We start from the raw sequence: 20,918 nt of genomic DNA on the forward strand, positions 1-20,918 counted from the left end.
GCTGTTTTTACACTTAAAGGATTTAGAAGGTTTTAGGTCTTTTGCAGCCTGGTAAGGGCATCAAGATGAAGGGTAACCTTAAATGTTTCTTTCACTGTGGCAATTCGACAGTGAGATGGTGATATTAGCAAATAATTAGTGAGGGGTCAGACACTGCCAGTAACAAGGTGATTCACTTTGCGGTTGAATACAGAAGTAGGCAGGAGACACAGGAAGAAAGTTCTATAAATAGTAAACTTGCGGGTACAACTTTTTTGTTGGAGTGTTTGCTCCTAATCTTAGTCTAACTGAAAACAGCTGGTTTGCTCTACTGAGTAACATTTGAAAAGCGATGTTTGGCCTTTTCTGGATGTTGCAATCACCGTGTGCTTAAGCTGTTGTCAAGATGTATTGGACATTGAACATGTTGAAGTTAAAGAGAATCTATTACAAAAAGATGAATATATGAATAATATGAATATTGTTTTATTGTCACTTGTAAAAAAAAATATATTTGTACAGTGAAATGCGATTTGGTTTTGCGTGTCTAAAAATTGTTATAAAAAAGTACACAGTAAAAATTTACCCTTCATACAAAAATACATCAAATCTAGATGAAATATGAAATAAATATGAAAGAATGTAACCTTCAAAATGTGACATTATAAACTGGCTTGGTACTTTGTCCTTTTAGGACAGGGCAGCTTTTCCTTTAAAGGGCAAGCTTTATCAAGGAAATGTTTCTCTTCTTCTTTGACATTTTAAAGATACCAAGGTAATGACTGCTGACTGGTATTTTCCCTACACATTTTAATGTTGTTCAATTACAATTGTCCTCTCCCTAAAATCTTTTAAACAAATATTATAAACCAAGAAATATTCTTGTTCAAAATTATTCTGGTTGAATGTTGTTCTGAGTTACAAGTGCTATTTGTACGCACTTATTAAGACAGTGGACACTATTGGTAATTGTCAAAGACCAGTCTTCTCACTTGATGTATATCAACATATTTTATGCATAAAATAACAAACCTGTGAAAATTTGAGCTCGATGGTCGTCGGAGTTGCGAGATAACTATGAAAGAAAAAACACCCTTATCACACGAAGTTGTGTGCTTTTAGATGCTTGATTTCGAGACCTCAAATTCTAAACTTGAGGTCTCGAAATCAAATTCGTGGAAAATTACTTCTTTCTCGAAAACTACGTCACTTCAGAGGGAGCCGTTTCTCACAATGTTTTATACCACCAACCTCTCTCCATTACTCATTACCAAGTAAGGTTTTATGCTAATAATTATTTTGACTAATTACCAATAGTGTACACTGCCTTTAAGCTGTGATCGTTTTGATTGACAGTCTGTGATGAGCTGATACTACAGAACTATTTCATGTTTACATCTTAATATCAAAATGTTTAGACTTGACAAAGAGTTGCGCACACTGAACGGTAAATAATGAATTGCAATGGTTTACATACATGGTTGCAGCTGACAGTACATTATGTGTACAGCAATATTTTTGCAGCTAACAATTGACATAAGTAGACTTTCTAACCTTTACAAAGATACAAGTACAGTCATAGTTGTACATCATTTAAGCTACAGGGGTACACATGTCATTGAGGTCTCTACCTGATTAAGCTTTGCTTTTTAGAGACCCCCACCACTTAATCTCCTCCTATTCTGTATATTTAAAGACACTGGACACTATTGGTCATTGTCAAAGACCAGTCTTCTCACTTGCTGTATCTCAGCATATATGCATAAAATAACAAACCTGTGAAAATTTGAGCTCAATTGGTCATTTAAGTTGAGATAATAATGCTAGAAAAAACACCCTTGTCACACAGAGTTGTGTGCTTTCAAATGCTTGATTTCGAGACCTCAAATTCTCAATCTGAGGTCTCGAAATCAAATTCATGGAAAATAACTTCTTTCTCGAAAACTACGTATACATTACTTCAGAGGGAGCCGTTTCTCACACTGTTTTACACTACCACCCTCCCCATTACTCGTTACCAAGTAAGGTTTGTGCTAATAATTATTTTGAGTAAATACCAATAGTGTCCATTGCCTTTAACCATGTATTATTGTTTGATTGAGTGGATATAAAATATTGATTGATTGATTCACTTATGAATAAGAAAAAGAGTAGTAAGTGTTTTATAAGTTGATTACCCAGGCGCATCAGGATGTACGTATTTCAGGGTTTACAATACCAACTGGGTCACAGTCCAGTAGTTGATGCAGCATTTGGCCAAGTACAATTAGTACTTTCTCACATTGAAGTAACCGCCACCCCCAACCATGAATGCCCCCCCCCCCCCCTGACTTGTGCTTTTCCAAATACAACCATGACAACGCAGCATTTCAATACATACCTCTCCTAGAAGTTCAACATAACAAAGAAATATTTTTTAACAACATTTTTGGCCCGTGGTGTTTCTGAGCTACAGAACTAGTAACTGTACGTTGTACATGTACATACATGTAGGCCTACTGTAGTGGAGGTTGTTCAGCTATTAAATCAGCTACATACTTGTACAGACTTAAGAGGCAGAAATGTACTAAGATTAACTGAACAGCTGTGCATTGAATATATACAATTATAGTTTGCCAGGTGTATGTAAGTAAGCAGTTGGATGCATTAAGTTTAATTGGACTAATTTACCCAGAAGCATTTGTCTACATGTATGTGTCGTGGAATGAAATGATTGATTATTGGTGACCAATATGGATCGGAAGTGGCTTCCATGTATTACTCTGAATAATAATGTCCTGTAAGAATTGGTTAGATTTGTAAAATGACATAACCATGATTGCTTTTACAGACGTTGTCGTACAGTTGTTAAAATGTTCATTTTTAGTAGATGTACAAACACTCTATATGCAATTCGGTAAGTAATTGCTTTGAAGAAGGTGTTATAAACACAAACTCATTGTGTTAGATTGAATACAGTTAATGAGTAATTAGTTTCATGTGCTTTTTACTAATTAAACATTTCTTCCTGATTCTATATCTCCAGGGTTTAGCCGGTGTCCCTGAGGATCATCTGTAGGTGATGAGAGTGAAGTGTTTTCTCCACATCACGTACTAAAGAACCCTGACTTCATAATGAGGTTCCGGAGATTCCATAAAGTCATGATGGCTATGATATGCCTCGTAACATTCACCGTCTACAAGGTTTCAATGGATTTCAACACAGGGAACCAGGGAGATCACAACGCCATTCCAGAACAAATTCGTAACCCCATTCAACCGGAACCACCGGTACCCCATCCGCCCGAAGTTCCGGAAATCAAAGACGTTGAGAAAAAGGGGGTTGGTGTCATTGTGCAATCTCCGATTGAAGTAGTAAAGAAAGACAAGGTTCTTAACGATGTGCCTCATAACCCTGTGAATGTCAGAACTAACAGGACGGGTGATAGTGAACGAATCAGGCAAGCTGCCTTAGACATTAACAGCAAGGAGGAGGTGCACAACCTCGCTCGGTTCCCATCGCGGTCCAATGAAAGCATAGTACTCTTAGTAATGGTGCATAAAAGACTGGAGTATTTACGATATCTCATTAACTCGTTACGTAAAGTGCGTGGGATTGGAGATGCTCTGATCATCTTTAGTCATGATTACTACGATGAGGAGATCAACGCTTTGATTAAAACTGTTGACTTTTGTCAGGTACAAATTATTTTTGTATTTTTTTCTGCTTTCACATTCCTCAACGCCCTCTTTCCCCTCTTTACTTCTTTTTCCATAAGGGTTTTCCCTTTAAATTATAGCTGTCCATGCAGATATTATAGTACAAAAAGTGTTACAGACAGATGGACATTGTTTGCAGACGTTTTATTTGTTTATGATAAAATAAAAGAACATGTTCATAAATAACAAGTATCATATTTGTTAATACTTCCCACTTGGCATCACACAGTGCAAAGTTAGCCATCTTTAATAGGAATAATACATCATTTTTGAGTGTGCAATTTTTGGGCGAAAGTACTGTTTGCGGCTTGCGAGAGTATCAAATTGTTTTCATGATGGTTGATGAACCTTCTTGCTGTGTACCCAATTTCGAAGGCTTGGCTAAACTCAAAGCCAAAACCTTAGTTGCTCATACTGCTGGTGTTCAGTTTCAGGAACTACACGGATCTTATTGCAATTATGGTTTCATTTTGTTTCATTTATTCCAATCTTCCATCTGTTTTCTTGCAGTCTATGCAAGTTTTTTACCCGTATTTATTACAAGTCTACGAGAGTGAATTTCCGGGACTGGATCCTGGTGACTGCAAGCGAGATATGAAAAGAGATGAGTAAGTACATTTGGAATCCAGCTTAAATCATAGTACAGAGTCTCAGAATGCTTTCAATTCCATGTGTATCCCACATGCCATTTGTATCATTCTGAGTGATATGAAAGTGAAGAAATAGGATGGTGTAGTGATAAGACATCTGCTTTAGAATGGCAAAGGTTGAGGGTTGCAATCCCGCTCGATACGAGTAGGTTTGTTCTTTCCCAGACCTGCCAGAGGACTTAGGGTAAGTCCGGAGTCTACCAGTGCTTGACATACATGATGAAGACCACAATGTTAATGTTAAACAATGTATGTTACTAAAACGATCTTCAATCATGAACAAGAGCTGAATTTGTTGCTTGTCCATTCACTATCATAATCTATTTTGCTGTTTACTAAAGGCATATGCTAGTAGTGGCACACAGGGTAAATAGTATTAAGTGTAGACTTTTTGCATTTGCAGTACGCATGCATACATGTGTGCAACTGTCTTTAAAGGCACTGTACACGTTTGGTAATTGTCAAAGACCAGTCTTCTCACTTCGTGTATCCCATCATTAAGCATAAAAATACCAAGCCTGTGAAAATTTGGGCTCAATTGGTCATCGAAGTTGCAAGAAAACGATGAAAGAAAAAACACCCTTGTTGGACGAATTTGCGTGATTTTAGATAGGAATAAAAGACTTCTAGCTAGTCTTTTAATATTTGAGTGAGAAATTACCTCTTTCTCAAAAACTACGTTACTTCAGAGGGAGTCATTTCCACAATGTTTTATACTATCAACAGCTCACCAATGCTCGTTACCAAATCAGTTTTTAAGTTAATATTTGTTTTGAGTAATTACCAAACGTGTACACAACACGTACCTTCCTTTTAATGCATGCTCTTTACGAAACAGCTGTGAAACTGTTGCACGGAAGTAATAAATTACATTATTATCTCGATTTGTATTTTATGTACAATTCAATGCAATTTTTCTTGTGGCAACAATTACATTTTTATCACTATTTGTATTTTATGTACAATTCAATGCAATTTTTCTTGTGGCAACAAACTTGATTTTTAATAAACCACAAATAATAACACGTGTTAGCATCACTTAAAAACACATGAAAAGATGGTGTTCACATAATGCCACATGTTTCTAAGCTCAATGACGCTGTGCTAGAGAAGTTTGAGTTATTTAGTAAAACAAATGACATGCTTTAAAGGAACACGTTGCCTTGGATTGGGCGAGTTGGTCTTTGAAAAGCGTTCCATAACCATTTGTTATAAAATGCATAAGGGTAGAAAGATGTTGTAAAAGTAGAATACAATGATCTACACAAATATGCTTCGAAATTGCGTGGTTTTCTTTTTACCTCGTCGACTAACACGGTCAGCCATTTTTGACCCCCATAAATGGCCGACCGTGTTAGTTCGCGACGTACAGTAAAGGGAAAACCGTGCAATTTTGAGTGACACTTGTGTGGATCATTATATTCTACTTTTAAAACATCTTTCTAACCATGCAGTTCATAACAAACTTTTTCAAACGCTTTTTATAGACACACTCGTCCGATCCAAGGCAACGTGTTCCTTTAATACCCATGGACATAAATTAGCTCCCCTCAATTGGCCCTCCGATTCGCCTCGGGAGCCAGCTTGTCAACTTCCGATTCCTCAAGATGCTTATATCACCTGTCCGTCCTCAAACAATGTTCAATGTTATTATCTTTTACATATTTCATACCCTGACGTTATACCTATTTTTCAATGTGTGTAAAACTGTACTTCACCGAGTTGAACATTTTCATCCAGTCCTGCTGGATTTTTACAAAATCCAATACTGGACATTTCATTCCCAGTATAGTTCATAGTTCATGTCTGTTGCCTGTCATTATCGTCCCATGGCCAGTAAGAATTTTAAAGGTTACAGCTTTTGCCAAATTTGTTCCAATATTGTAGCTGAGCCGTGCAACTTTTATGGTGGACATTTGGCATTTAATTTGAACCAGTTAAAATTTATGTATTGTGATGATTTCTGGTTTCATTTAATCTAACCACATTTCCTCCATTATTTTCAGTAATAAACGTTTATATTTTACTTTAAAAAAAATGTGTGTACCCATTGTGGTTGTGCACCAATACAAAGTTTCACATGACATATAAAATGGCCTGCCATGTGTTACCTGATGTATTGTACCTTAAAGGTCATTTATACTACAGTGTCAAAAGGATTCTTGACTCTTGACACTTTGTTTATTATTCCACAGAGCCAAGAAACTGAAGTGTAATAACTGGGAACACCCTGATAAGTATGGGCATTATAGGGAGGTTGGCTTTGTCATGACCAAACATCATTGGTTTTGGAAGGTAAGTGTAACGTGGAGTAGACTTCCAACAGTATTATTAATGCTCTAAAAATATATACATTTAAGATAACTGATATGCAAAAACACCAATCAATGTATTGCTACATTTGTAAATGTCAGAGTTCATGACGTGGTCTGGTTCTTGACAATATGCATACATGTAACACATGTACATCACAATTTAAGGAAAGAGATCAGGTGCCAAGCGAAAAGTTTAACTGCCTAATGAGTGGTCCTTGACCATGAAAAGAAAATTTTTACAAAATGTTGGCGAAAAAAAATGTGATATGCTCTTTCCCTGTTTTTTGTTAAAGGATTTATTAATCATGCTAATAGGAATAACAGTGTGGTGACCTGGTATTCCAATGCGTGGTTTGACTAGCTGGCCGCTGTGTGCGTGGTTTAACCTTGGTGGCTGTCTGCTGTTAATGAACCTTGCCTTTAGCCTCTGTCCATTAACAACTGCCAACCACCAACCCTGTCATTACTATGCAGTCAAGACCACGTCATCACACTGCTATTCCCTGTTAATTATAAAATACAAGGCTGGCAGCTCTGGAAGTGTTTACATTTAAAATCTTCTTTAACTACAATAGAGTAGCATTATGCTTAAAGGCAGTGGACACTCTTGGTAATTACTCAAAATAATTATTAGCATTAGGCCTGGGCGAATTATTCGAATATCCGGTTAATGGCAAATAGGTTTTCCTATCCGTAACCGCGAATGCCTTTTTTTTCTTAACCGGATATCCGCATAGGGCGCGAATACCTATTTACAAACCGGATAATTCTATAATTACAACCGAGTAACCGGATATTCTTTAATATCCGAATATCCGCGGACGTCGGGCGACAACTGATATGAATGTTTTGTCTGAATTCTTATGAGACTTCTATTAAAAAACAGCATAAAACAGCATAAATTAAGTATTTAACTATGCTCACCTCCGTGAAGAGTTAAAACAATGACATTTCACACGTAACTGGTTCAAAGATTACAAAAGTTTTCCTTCACGTAGAGTCAATCACGATCAAAACAAAAAGCAAATCGCCATCTTTAAATTAGATCCGGTCATTTTTATGAATGAACCGAGTGACACTGTCTAAAACTAATATCAATCCGCCCATAAGAGCTCATTCACAAACGAACAGCGCCCTCTAGCGGCAAAAAAAAAAAAAAAAAAAAAGATTTTTTTTTTTTTTTTAAATAGCGCCCTCTTGCGGCGAAAAAGCTATTCGAATATCCGGTTAATTTCGGATAGTTGGCCAGCGGTATCCGAATAACAAAATTTCACTATTCGCCCAGCACTAATTAGCATAAAACATTACTTGGTAACAAGTAAAAGGAAGCTGTTGATTGTATAAAACATTGTGAGAATTGGCTCACTCTGAACATGCTAAAGTAACTTAGTTATTGAGAAAGAAGTAATTTTCCTTGAATTTGATTTTGAGACCTCAGATTTAGGATTTGAGGTCTTGAAATCTAGCATCTAAAAGCACACAACTTCCTGTGACAATGGTGTTTTTTCCTCCACTAATATCTCAAACTTCAACGACCAATTGAGTTAATGTTTTCACAGGTTTGTTATTTTATGCATATGTTGATATACACCAAGTGAGAAGACTGGTCTTTGACAATTACCAATAGTGTCCTGTGTCTTTAATGCATAGTGTTACCCAGGGGGTTATCTGGGTGTCTATTCCTGTTATAAATTTACATGTAGAGACATGTTTTAAATGTCATTTACTAGTGTAAATATATTGTAAATGAACAATTTGGACACCCAGTTATTAAATTTCCAGCAAACTTGGACGGCCTTTAGTTTATCAAATCCTTGCAGTTAACAAAATATACAATGAGTACCCATTGAGTACTTTACTATGTGTTATCTTGATAGGGTTAATTCTAGCCCTGGCGGCCTTACACTTTCGTATTATACTACAGTGACGTCCTGGATATCAGGGCCCATTTCTGGGGCGGAAAATTTTCACACCTTCATAACTCAAATCTTACCTGCAAGAAAGCACCAATTTCAACAAATTCACATTCCATGGCAGCATATATGTTTTTCTGCGGTGGGTTTTGATCGTCATATTCTTCACAAATCCGTTATTTTCATGAAATAATGCAGCTCCCAAGGTTAAGGAATTCCCGTTTTTGTTCGTACATGTACTCTCACAGTCTACCGTGTGTACGGAAGACGCACGACGCGCACATTTTTAATTGTGTTGCGTGTTAACGCTGTGCAGTCAAGATACGGTGACCAAGAATTCATGCGTCTAAGCTTGCATCATGCGTCTTGCACGCGAATGTATACGCGTACGCACGACAACAGACAACACTGTGAGAAAACGATCGAAACAGGAATTTTTTTATGTTGGAAGCTGCATTATTTCACGAAAATGACGGATTTGTGAGGAATATATGAGGACCAAAACCCACCGCAGAAAAATATATGCCGCCATGGAATGTGAATATGTTGAAATTAGTGGCTTGTTGCAGGTAAGATTTAAGTTATGAAGCTGTGAAATTTTTCCGCCCCAGAAACGGGCCTCAATAGTTAGGACTCTGTTCCTGTGTACAGAGAAAGAGTCCTATATAGGGCTAGGCCTAATTCATGCTTTAATTACACCAATTATCCACCTGTAAAGAGTTTTTTTAGAAAGACTCTGCTGAAGTCGAAACGGTAGTCATTTTTTCAAATAAAGTCTGCATTCAATCCACTTGCCATTGTTGTCAGCTAAAACCAGTTGTTGCCACAACAACTAATTCCCTGTTTTTTCATGTGGAAGCCGCAACACAATACACATTTCATATTTCATACAAATCGCCCTACCAGGGTATTTCCTGATGTTGAAAGGTTGCTATTGTTGGCGTGTCAAGGTGCTAAGCTCCAGGAGAGCGTTTGAATTCAATGTACAAAAGAGAGGCCCAGATGAGTGGCTGTCACTGAAAAAAAAAAAAAATCCTTTATTTTTGAAAGATGTAAAATTAGCTATTTCATTGTAGCACTGAAAAGAGCGCAACCCAAAACAATTTTACCATTGAAACACAGTGTACATGTATAAACAGCGTTCTGATTTACTAGTGGTCCGCTGGCCTAATGCCAGTTAAAACACCAGAGGACCAATTCCCTGCAAGTGGTCAGGTTGGCTAGTTCAGTGTTGAATATTCTATATGAAATATTGACTGGTGAAAAGTTCATCAACCAGTAAAATGAAAAGCTAACTATGTTGTACTTCCTGCTGGCTAGGCACTGACCATGCTGACAAAGTGGAATGTAAATCCTGGTATCAGTTTGGTTGGAAATGTTACACTTGTATATTTGGTTTGCGGTAACACCATGTGGGTATCTACTTGCCAGGTAGAGTTGTTCTTAGGGAACTGTCTTGCTTTATTCTACTGCCATGGAGTAGATAAACGGAGGTTCGGGAGACTTCTCAGTTCTGAAAAGAACTGTCCTGCTTTTTAACTATTACCAGGGCAGATGGTATAGAAATTAGACTGGACTACTACTTTAGCTTATAGGATCAGAATTAACTGTACTGCCGCGGAGTCAGTTCTGAGTTTCGACTAGCTTGCTCTTGCCAGAGACTATTCACCTGACGATGACTAGAGCAAGCTAGTCGAAACGTTGAGACCAATTCAGAACTGACTCCGCGGCAGTACAGTTAATTACGATCCTATAAGCTAAAGTAGTAGTCCAGTCTAATTTCTATACCATCCGCCCTGGTAATAGTTAAAAAGCAGGACAGTTCTTTTCAGAACTGAGAAGTCTCCCGAACCTCCGTTTATCTACTCCGCGGCAGTAGAATAAAGCAAGACAGTTCTCTAAGAACAACTCTACCTGGCAAGTAGATACACACATGGTGTTACCGCAAACCAAATATACATTGATACCTCACCATGCAATGCCTCAAATCCTATAATGGTAGACTTGTTCCAAAACTGTTATAAATTGTTATAATGTTGGTGGTGTTCAAGGTCCACCATACAAATTGTGGTATATAGAAAGGTCTATTGTATTTACATATAATATATTGACTGGCAATGAGGTCAATAGTGCCTTTCTATTTCCCTGGGGACTTTCATAATGGTGGCCACACTGCATTGCCAGAGTCTATTCACTATAATGAAGATCACCATTGAATATGCCACATTCTACAAATGTTGTATCAGACTTTGTCACAAAGAATCATCGTAAATTTACTTCTCTTCCCCCATAGTTCAATCATTTCTCATTGTATGTTAATCTTTGAGTCTCAGGCAAAAGATAACATTGGAGTAAAATAAGTGTATGATGTTGGCATGTTCTTTCTGTCAACACCAACAGCTGCAGCATGTATTCGGGAGTCTGGGTGTCACTAAGAACCACAATGGTCTGGTGCTACTTATAGAGGAAGATCACTACATGGCCCCTGACTCGTACTATGTGCTCCAAAAGATGTATGAACTCAAGAAAAGGTGAGCTTATTTGTTTGTTCTTGGTTGAATACAATGTTGATCTTATAGAAAGGAATAAGAGTTTCTGAACATTAAATTTGATAAAGGATTGACCTTTCTTTCTAATTTTGTTTTGTTTTTATCATCATTGATGTTATTTCATGGTTGTTTGTTTTGAAACTGTTGACTGCAAGCACTGGCAAACAACAATCATAAAACTTAAAGGGGCTGTGTCGTCATGATCAAAGTAGGCCTGTGGCTGTACATTGAATATGAACTCTCACCAAGTTACTCTAAGCAGGTGCCCTTCCCCTCCCGCTCGCTGTATCCTACAATGATTGTACATGTACGTGTATAATGGAGAGTTTTGTGCGTGCGTGCAGTAAGTTTGTTAGGGTAGTATAATTCCATGTACAGCCACAGACTGCTTCGATCATGACGACATACCCCCATCCAATACTGAATTGCATTTGGGAACATTTAAAAGATTCAGGCAGTGTACACAAAAGCATACTTGTAGCATGACTTTGGTGTTAGATTTGTAAAACCCTGGGCTCAATTTTATTGTACTGCCTAATGCAGATTTGTGCGCTGAGTTTGAGCCTTGTAAAGCGTGTAAAACTACGTGCTTTATGCACCTACTTTAAAAACAGTTTCTTGAATTTGGGCCCTGGTTTTAACGTGTTGTATTATGACAAGCTCTTCTGTCATTGGAGACGAGCTTCTGTGCTGTACTAGGCCTATCTTGTATTTTCTTTGTTACATGTATGTATTGTGTACAATATTTGCTGTTACACCCAAGCTTGTGATCTATAGTGTATCTTAGATTGTATTTTGAATTATTCATAAGGAAATCAGTGACAGCGTAAGTTGATGAATAAATTGTACTTTCCAAGTGACTCATGTACAAATATGCCACAAATCATGTGCATAGTACCTACATAGAACCATCAGGGTTGGAATTTGCAGACTGTTGAGTGTTGGGCTTGTAGCTCAAAATGTTTGCTAGACAAGAAACATTTTTATGAGACCAGAAAGAAAACAAGAACAAACTGGGCACTCTCTCTCTGATTATGGAAAGTTTGTCCCTGTTAGGTTGAATGTAGTTCTAATACGTATCTCCCTGATCATTATACAAAATCTCTGTGATTGCAAGATTGCAAATGTCGGCAGCTCTGCTGACCAAGGACTACAGTAAAAAGCCTTTTTCTCATCACACAAAATGTTTCTTTTGACAAATCGTATCCAGTATGACATTTTCTTTTAATATTGAGGCAGTGTCAATGCCAAAAATGACTTGAGGCAACAACTACATGTTTTTTTTATTTATTGTCGTAGCAAGGAAGGAAGACAGTCTCAAGCTTAAATGTCACCGAAAACACTGCTCAAAGGTTGATGATATTACACCACATTTTATTTCATGAGTTGATTTTGTTTTTTATTTGCAAATTTTATTTTAAAGGAACTGTCCTGAGTGTGATATATTGACGCTAGGAACTTACGACAAGACGAGAAAATATAAAAACAGAGCAGATATGGTAAGTACATATTGACTTTGGGATACAAATAGCTACAGTAGTATTGAAGTGAACAATATACAGAGGGGGAATGTTTAGACAACTGGAGGGCTAAAGCTTAACAGCTCCCAAAGGATTATCTGAGAAGACAAATATTTTTGAAAGGGTTCTCTGAACAGTTATATATCTAACCCCCCCCCCTTAAAAAAAAGCAAGACATAGAAAGATAAATAAGTGATGATTTGGTAGACGTAATGGTGGTCATACCCCACTACATACATGGTGCTATAGTGTCTAACTAAACCCTATGACTATAATCACTATTCCAGTGTACATTATTCTACATGTTGTTTGCAGTCTAACAGTCTTACAGTCCTCACTCCTATTCATTTGGGAGCTGCTTGGAATTCCAATTACCCTTAATGATTCTATGACTCGCTAATCGCAAATGATAATGCGTGCCGAGTGAAGGACGATATCGGTAATATTATAAGTGCCGTAGTTTATTACCTTGATAGCGGTGTTTTTCCTGTTTCTAATCCGATCGCCTCGCCGGCAGCTTTTACCATCGGCAAATTAGTTTGATTAGAAATGATCACGAAAATATACTTGGTAAAAAAACGTTTATACTATAAAACATGGTTAGAAATGACACCCTTTGTAGTAATGTTGTCATAGAGAAAGGTAATTTTTCACCACAAAATTTTAATCTGAAAGGCATGAAGCCACATAGCCCCATAAAACGGTCCAATCCACTCCGTAGTGGACTGATTTATGGGGCTAGAAGCCACACAATTCTTTTTTCTTTTTTTCTTGCTACTTCGATGACTAATTGAGTCAATTTTTTTTACATTTTTTGTACATTTTACACCATGTTGGGATACACCAAGTGACAATACATGTACATGTACCATAAGCACCCTGCCTTTAAAAAAACCTTTCAAAATATGTTTTGTGTTAAGTATACTGTTAAGTATATATGTTTAGTATACTGTGTCTGTCAGATGTCCTTAATGTGGACCTCAGATGCATTGCCAAAATAAGGTGTTTAATTCTTATGAAACAGGCAAAGCATCTCATAATCAGATACTTCAAACGCTGCTGCATGTCATGTGACTAACACTAAGACATAAAACCTTGTCACCCTGTGCTATACAAGACATTAAAGGGGACCCCTCTACATCTGTGAACAGGTTTTACAGGTTTCATTTGAAATTTTATTTGAATACCAACAACAACCAAAATGTGTTCCACAATTTGAATGGAGATGCAGGTTTACACCATCATGTACATATGTACTCTGAAATTAGTTTTCAGATTATTATTTTAGTCTTGTTACTTACCCTTAAATTTCAATTAAATAATGGATGGAAAAATAGGGTAGCTTAATCTGCTCATTCATGATGTAAATTTTAGGGTGGTTTAACAAAAGAGCAGAAAAAATCCACACCAAAACAAGTGACTGAAGTCAAACTCTTGTCAGCATAAGCCTAGACTTGTGGACAAGCCGTTAAATGTCTCTCGCGGTGATAGCGTTTCGACCGAGAGCAGTGTACTCGCCTTAGCACCGCCACAACTGGACTATCTCACTGCGTGCATAAGTCTAGTAAAAGCCTGACTATTCACATGATGGAATACTTTTTGTGTGGGTTCAGGTACTTAAGAAACATTGGGAATAACTGACAACATGACCGATTGACAGCAGTCCCTTTTATTAAGTTTCCAAATCATATATAAGTTTACACTGGCTTTCCTCTTTACAATCAGCGAGTTCAATTCAGATTAAGAATCTCCTTAAACCCACCCATTCATGCAACAGTGTTTCATGATAAATTGATCATTACGGCGTGTGCGGACACATCAATTGTTTACTCATTTTCTGCAAATGGTGACACCCCCCCCCAAAAAAAAAAAAAATAATAATAAAACAAAATATAAAAAAATAGGTAGAACCCTCAAAGAGTTTTCTTTCCCACTCTGAAAACTGTTGTTTTATAACAATTTTTCCGAAGATTTTTAAACCAGTTGCTAGTGAAAGGTGGGCGCAAGCATGAGTTAAGTTACACCCTGAAACAAACCTGTTGATGCCCCCATACTACAAGACAAGCTCTGAGATGGGCTACCAAGGTGCCCAAAATCCCCTGTCTGGCTTATTCAATATCGAAGACCTGGGCATTTTCTATTGCACCCTAGAGACTGACTACATGTACATGTACCTGGAAACCTTGGAAAATACACCCACACCACATCAGTCTCTAATAGCCAACTGAGAACACATTTCTTCACACCATCTGACAACATTATTTCCCCATGGCTGGCTCCTTTAAATTCATTTTATGGTAAAGTGCGCCTTATAAATAGCTAAACACCATAGTGTTATTAATTTGTATAATTATGATGTTGCTTTATTGACTTCAGTGAGGTGGTCTAGGCTTTGTGAGAAGTTCATTTAGGTCTCAGAGTTAATTTGATTAGTGAATGATTTATATCCTCTTGTTTTCTTGCACCTTGTAGGTTGATGTTTTACAATGGTATTCATCTAAGCATAACATGGGAATGGCCCTAGATAGAAGTACCTGGCAGAGACTGCAACCATGTGTTAAGGTACGTCTTTGAGTCAAATGTCACATCGATATTAGAATGTGCTGCAATGCTGTTGCGTTATTTTTTTGTGACATATGTACAATTGAAATGAATGTCCTGAATTTTGTTCACAGGCTGCGTGTATTTGTAATTTTGTGAAATTTTAATGCATTCACATATTTTCTATCTCACATCAGCTGTGTTAACGCTTATAATTATTGCCATTAGTTTCCTTTATGTGTACACGTGTATTTTTTATGTGTCTGAATCTTCTTTTTTTAATGCATTTGTGCTAATTATTTGCAATGCTGAAACAATTGACTTGAATGTTCTGAATTTTGTACACAGGCTGTGTGTATTTGTAATTTGTTTATGAATTTTAATGCATTTTAATACTTTCTATCTCACGTCAGCTGTCTTAACGTGTACATAAATTGCCATTAATTTCCCTTCTGTTTGTGTACTTTTTATGTGTTTTATTCATGTATTTTTTGAATGCGTTTGTGTTTCGTATTACTTGCAATGTTTGATACAATTGAATTTAATGTTCTGAAAGTTTTCTCACAATCTGTGTTAATTTAACAATGTGTGCATGATACATTCTTGTTGTCCCCTTTTGTGTGTGTAATTTTTATGCTTGCCTTCTTTCTTATCCAGGAATCGGCCAACATTTTTGCAGTAAAGACTGAACTTGTATCAAGTGCAAACTGAATGCTAATTGCTAATATTGAGCTGCAAATGACGATTGTTTAAAAAATAAGCAACCGTCACATTTTGTGTAGCAATTTGCTATACAAGGAAATCATTCACTATTATTGTATATTTGGTAAAGTTTGACTGCATTGAAAGATTTTGATTATTGTGTACACTCCAATTATCATGTGTGTGTATTGTATGCTTGCAGAAAAAAAACTGAAAATATTTGCCCATCTATAATTTTGGCGATATCTTTCTCTTACCTTGTTTGCATTCTATCATTTTGTATTAATTATTACTGCATTGCTATACTGTTTATCAATGTGCAACTACCCCTTTATTCTGTTATTATCCTTCCTTTTGTGTATAATATTTGTATGCCTGAAGACAAACAGTTATTTCATTATTACTGCATTGCTATACTGTTTATCAATGTGCAAATACCCCTCCATTGTCTTTCTTTTTGTGTGTATTTTGTATGCTTGAAAACAAACAATTCAAGTAATGTTTGTGCAAGATATTTACATACCTTGTTTCCTATATTTCCATATTGCCAAGTATTTATTGCATTTCTATACTGTTTATCAAGATGCAAATATTCTTTTATTGTGTTTTGGTGTATTTTGCTGAAAGTTCAAGTAATTTTGGCAAGATTGTCAAAAGTCTTGATTCTTGTGCATACATGTATACTATCTAATGTGTTTTAAATATTCACGTATTACTGAATAACTTTTATCCAGGTGCACATTTACACTCCCTATTCCTTCCCTTCTTTCTCCAAGTGTATTTTTATTATGTCGTGCATTCTCTGATGCTAATGCTTCTAAACGCACTTGTCTTTGCTTCTCACTCAAAGTACTTGTGATCTTTCATTTTATTCTAAACATCTACGACAAAACTAAATTTTGTTATTGCCTTTGTATTTAAATTTTTCTTTTCCATATACCATGTCTACAAAAAAAGGGGGAGAGGGGGATGTATCCTGAGTCGTATTAGTTTACCAGTGTGCCTTTTTCAAATTTTGCTGTTTGAGTTATTTCATCATTTATTATAAATCCACCTTAGGCAATGACGAGACAGTAACAGCTATTCCTTTATTACTAATAATATTGATTATAATTATAATAATTATTGCTTGCTATATTTGAGCAGCTGTTTTTTACTTTGTGAACTAGAGTGCATCATGTGTGTATTATAACCACATCATTGGAATAGTGTACAGGTTTATGCCTCATGCATGCCATATTCACAAAGACTCCTTTAGTGTACAACAAATGGATTAGAAAAGAGGGAACAGATTTCTGTGTCAATGTTTGCAGACATTTTGAATCCAAATGAAAAAAAGGGAAAAACCTCAAGGTCAATGTCACATAAAAGTAATAACTTGATGACAAGAAACACAGAGAGTGCACCTGCATCAAGCTAGAATACAGTTTCTAAAGGCTTTTTGTGACACTCACTTTCCTCAAATCAAGTCAGACATGACGCTCGAGGCTCTCATTATTTAATCATTCATTGACTGCATGATCTTCAGGATAAATTAAGACATGAGACTTCGTCAGAATGTTTGCTGCGTTACCTAGCCAGCGCTTGGTAATCAAGAACACTAATTATATATCACTACATCTCAGGATTTAACCCGAGGTTTACAAAGAAAGAACATGTCCCTTGAAACCAATGCATTACAATCCACACTGCAAAGATTTTATCTTGCACTTAGTTTCCAGTAGAGCTTCCAGTTAAAACCTGAGACTCTTGCATTAAAGGGGTGCATGTATACATGTAAGTGGCTTTAATAAAATAAATAATAATGAAAACTCTCTTATAGAGCTTTGCCACACCTGAGGGTATCTCAAAACACTAGTTTTTCTTTACAACAGTCTGACAGTTATTAAAAAACTATGTTTGAATTATGAAACTCACTAAGCGTTCATCTTGCAATCTGTAGCCAATCTTACCAAAAACACTGGGGCAAACCACCTTCCTCAGAATGCTTCAAATGTATTGGGTTATTTTAAGTGCATTTACACAATACACCAGGGCCCTCAGGTTATTGGCTTGCGGATCGATGCCCTTGAAATGCTCTGCAGTATAAATTCAAAGTTGCCCTTTTACCAAGGAGAAAATGCCTTGGTGCCCGTGCCCTTTGAAAAACGGAGCATAAGAATGTTTTAGCGTCTTTAACCATGCTTGCGCTGTTGCCATGGCTGGGGCGCTCCAATCAACTGATTAATCTAGAAAATACTAATCTTGTCCCTCGGTGAAATTAACCAACAACAACCAGCCAGACTAAGATTAAGCCTGACGACTAGATAAATTTAATCTATGTAATTATTATAATCAAGTGCAAGGGTATACATGTGGTGTATCATGGTATGTCTGGAACTCTTATTATCTGAGCCATTGGTGACTATTGACTTTAAAGACCGGTACATACTTACTGCGAATGCAAATACAATACGAATTAAAGACATTGCTATGAATGTTTCGGAGGAGTTCAGCTGACATTTAAACTGAATGCCAATTATGAGTGGGGAGTTTGTGACGCCAAATTTATATTGCAATCGCTTACACATTCGCAGGAAGTCTGAGCGTGCTTATAAGTCTCCATGGACCCCTAGACCAACCACTCATACCACTGATGCCCTGTGCTATTTTGTTTGTGTGTTTTCTTTTTACACAGTTGAGTAATATGTCAATTTAATACCAAAAGAAAGGTGTAGGCTTGTAGCTTAGTAACAGATGAGATTGAATGAAAGGGGTTTATTCTATGATTTGGTTGTTATGAGTAGTGTAGATAATGAGGAGGAGTTTTGTGATGATTATTAAATTTAACACCAGTTGTAGGTATGTGTGTGGATATTGTAGTGGAGTAATGCAGGCCTAGTGTTTAGTATTCACTGCACACATGTAACGAATTGTGTGTCTTGGTTTTAAAACGGGGACTTAAATACAAAGGGTTGGGTGTTGTGACAGAGCGAGGGTGTCCTTGCTTCAATTTTGTATTATATATACACAGCAATTCAGGCTTAACTGTACATTTGAGTTATTCAATTATATATGTTACACTTGATGTTGACAGTTTATGTAAAATTTGGATAAGGATTATGAATATTTTATTGTATTCTGCTATTTGTTATTCTCGATAATATTTCTGACTTTAGTTTGTTTTTATTTTGTTTGTGGTAATCCAGGAGTTTTGCAAGTATGATGACTACAACTGGGACTGGACGTTACAGTATATTAGTGTCAATTGTCTGAAGCCACCATTGACTGTCATGGTACCCCGTGCACCCAGGATCTTTCATATAGGAGAATGGTAAGCTGTTATGTAATCAGCCAAACTTGTATTTGAATTTGCAATTATAGTGGGAAATGGGAAAGTACAGTATATGGGAATTTTTGAAGTGGCACCAAGGCCGAGACCAGGGGCAAAAGTGTAAAAAAACAACATAAAACGAACAAACAATCAACTGGGTTGACGCGCAGACCGATGACCAAAAATTTGTCGACCTTTCCCCCCCAAGATATACTGTAAAACATGCCTCACTTGGACATACTGTGTTGGGCAGACTGTGTTGTTATTAGCCCATATCAGGGTTTAAAACTAACACAGGATCGCATTCATACCGGTTCATACTTCCTGCGAATGCGATGCAAATTTTGGCGTCACAAACTTGCATCACTCATTCGACTTGTGCTGAACTATGTCAAACATTTGTTGCGAAGACAGCCCTGTGATTTTAAAATTTGTATTGCATTCGCATTCGCAAGAAGTATGAACAGGGCTTTACGCTACTGAAATCTCTGTTGAAGTTTGATCCCTGATGTCACTTAATGGAAAGGTTTGCGGTAACACCATGTAATGGCTATCTCTAAATGAGTTGGGGTGGTTCTGAAAAGAACTGTTGGTTTCAACTCTTCTTGAGTTGGCGTTGTTCTGAAAAGAATCGTTGGTTTCAACTCTTCTTCAACTCTAGAGTTGAAACCACCGGCTTATGTCAGAACCGCCCCAACTAATTTAGAAATAGTCATTACATGGTGTTACTGCAAACCTTTCCATATCGTATTTCCACCATGCAAAGTTTCAAATCCTACTGATGTCACTTTGTATTTTTGTACATTTTCCATTCCTTCTCTAGTGGCATCCACCACAAAGGAAAGTGCAATTCAGAGGAGCTTATCCATCAATTAGACAAGGTCATCGCGTCTAGTGCAGACTTCTTATTCCCTGAGACGCTCACCAAGACTCCAATGACGAGGGCATTGTACAGGAAGATGTCTAAACCTAATGGGGGTTGGGGTGACGTGAGGGACCACGCTTTGTGTATGGCGTATGGCAAAGCAGATTCATCATTATGATGATTGGAGTGCTGGCTTCACTTGCTGCCTTAGTAGCGCATTGATAGTAAGTATAACATAACCCTACAGACAAACATATATTACTCTTAAAAGTTCTTGGAAATTACAAGTTAACTCTCAACAGCATTCTCCTTTAAACTGTGGTTTACCAGCTACTTTTTCACGAAATAAATCAACATACTGTATTACGTTCTTTAAAAACACTTAAAGTCGCATTATTTCTTCTCTGAATTCTTGAAATTTTATGCCAGTTTTATGATACCTCTGTGTTCATGCAAACTTTCCGAATTTTTTAGTTCCGAACTTGTCATTCTCATTTGACCCCACTTTTTGTTTCCCCCCGGATGCCACACATATTATAACAGTTCAATGCGCTTTATAACCAGTGCCCAATCCATGGCGCTGCTTACCAGTAAGAAAAAATTAGGCTCTGACATCAGCAGGGAGTTCCGCACTTAAGTCAAGCGCCCTTTTTAAGTAATAAATCACAAGGGAAACTGTAGATTTAAACAATTTGGGGTAGAAAAATAAAAACTGACTACTTGAGCGGAACTTGAACCATGGAGGAAGGAAGAGAAGGAGTTCGAACGACAAGACTAACAGCAGAGTAACAAAAGAAAACCCTGACAATGCCCCTGTTTGACCAGTGGGAAAAGATAGGAGACCTCCAGCTGGACGGCCGATTAACTAGCGG

General features: G+C 37.0%; 1 protein-coding gene across 1 annotated transcript in view; it reads left to right on the forward strand.

Moving 5' to 3' along the window:
* The window catches only part of LOC139940441 (alpha-1,6-mannosyl-glycoprotein 2-beta-N-acetylglucosaminyltransferase-like), a 37,135-nt gene that overhangs the window by 7,895 nt on the left and 8,322 nt on the right, over positions 1-20,918 (forward strand). The window contains exons 2-9 of the mRNA XM_071936689.1: positions 3,005-3,657; positions 4,189-4,286; positions 6,524-6,623; positions 10,957-11,087; positions 12,529-12,604; positions 15,098-15,187; positions 19,057-19,181; positions 20,005-20,270. Coding sequence (XP_071792790.1) covers positions 3,094-3,657; positions 4,189-4,286; positions 6,524-6,623; positions 10,957-11,087; positions 12,529-12,604; positions 15,098-15,187; positions 19,057-19,181; positions 20,005-20,224 — 1,404 coding nt within the window. The 5' untranslated portion in view covers positions 3,005-3,093 and the 3' untranslated portion in view covers positions 20,225-20,270. The remainder of the gene's footprint in view (positions 1-3,004; positions 3,658-4,188; positions 4,287-6,523; positions 6,624-10,956; positions 11,088-12,528; positions 12,605-15,097; positions 15,188-19,056; positions 19,182-20,004; positions 20,271-20,918) is intronic.

The sequence above is a fragment of the Asterias amurensis genome, chromosome 8, assembly GCF_032118995.1.
Source record: "Asterias amurensis chromosome 8, ASM3211899v1".
In the NCBI taxonomy this organism is placed as follows: domain Eukaryota; kingdom Metazoa; phylum Echinodermata; class Asteroidea; order Forcipulatida; family Asteriidae; genus Asterias; species Asterias amurensis.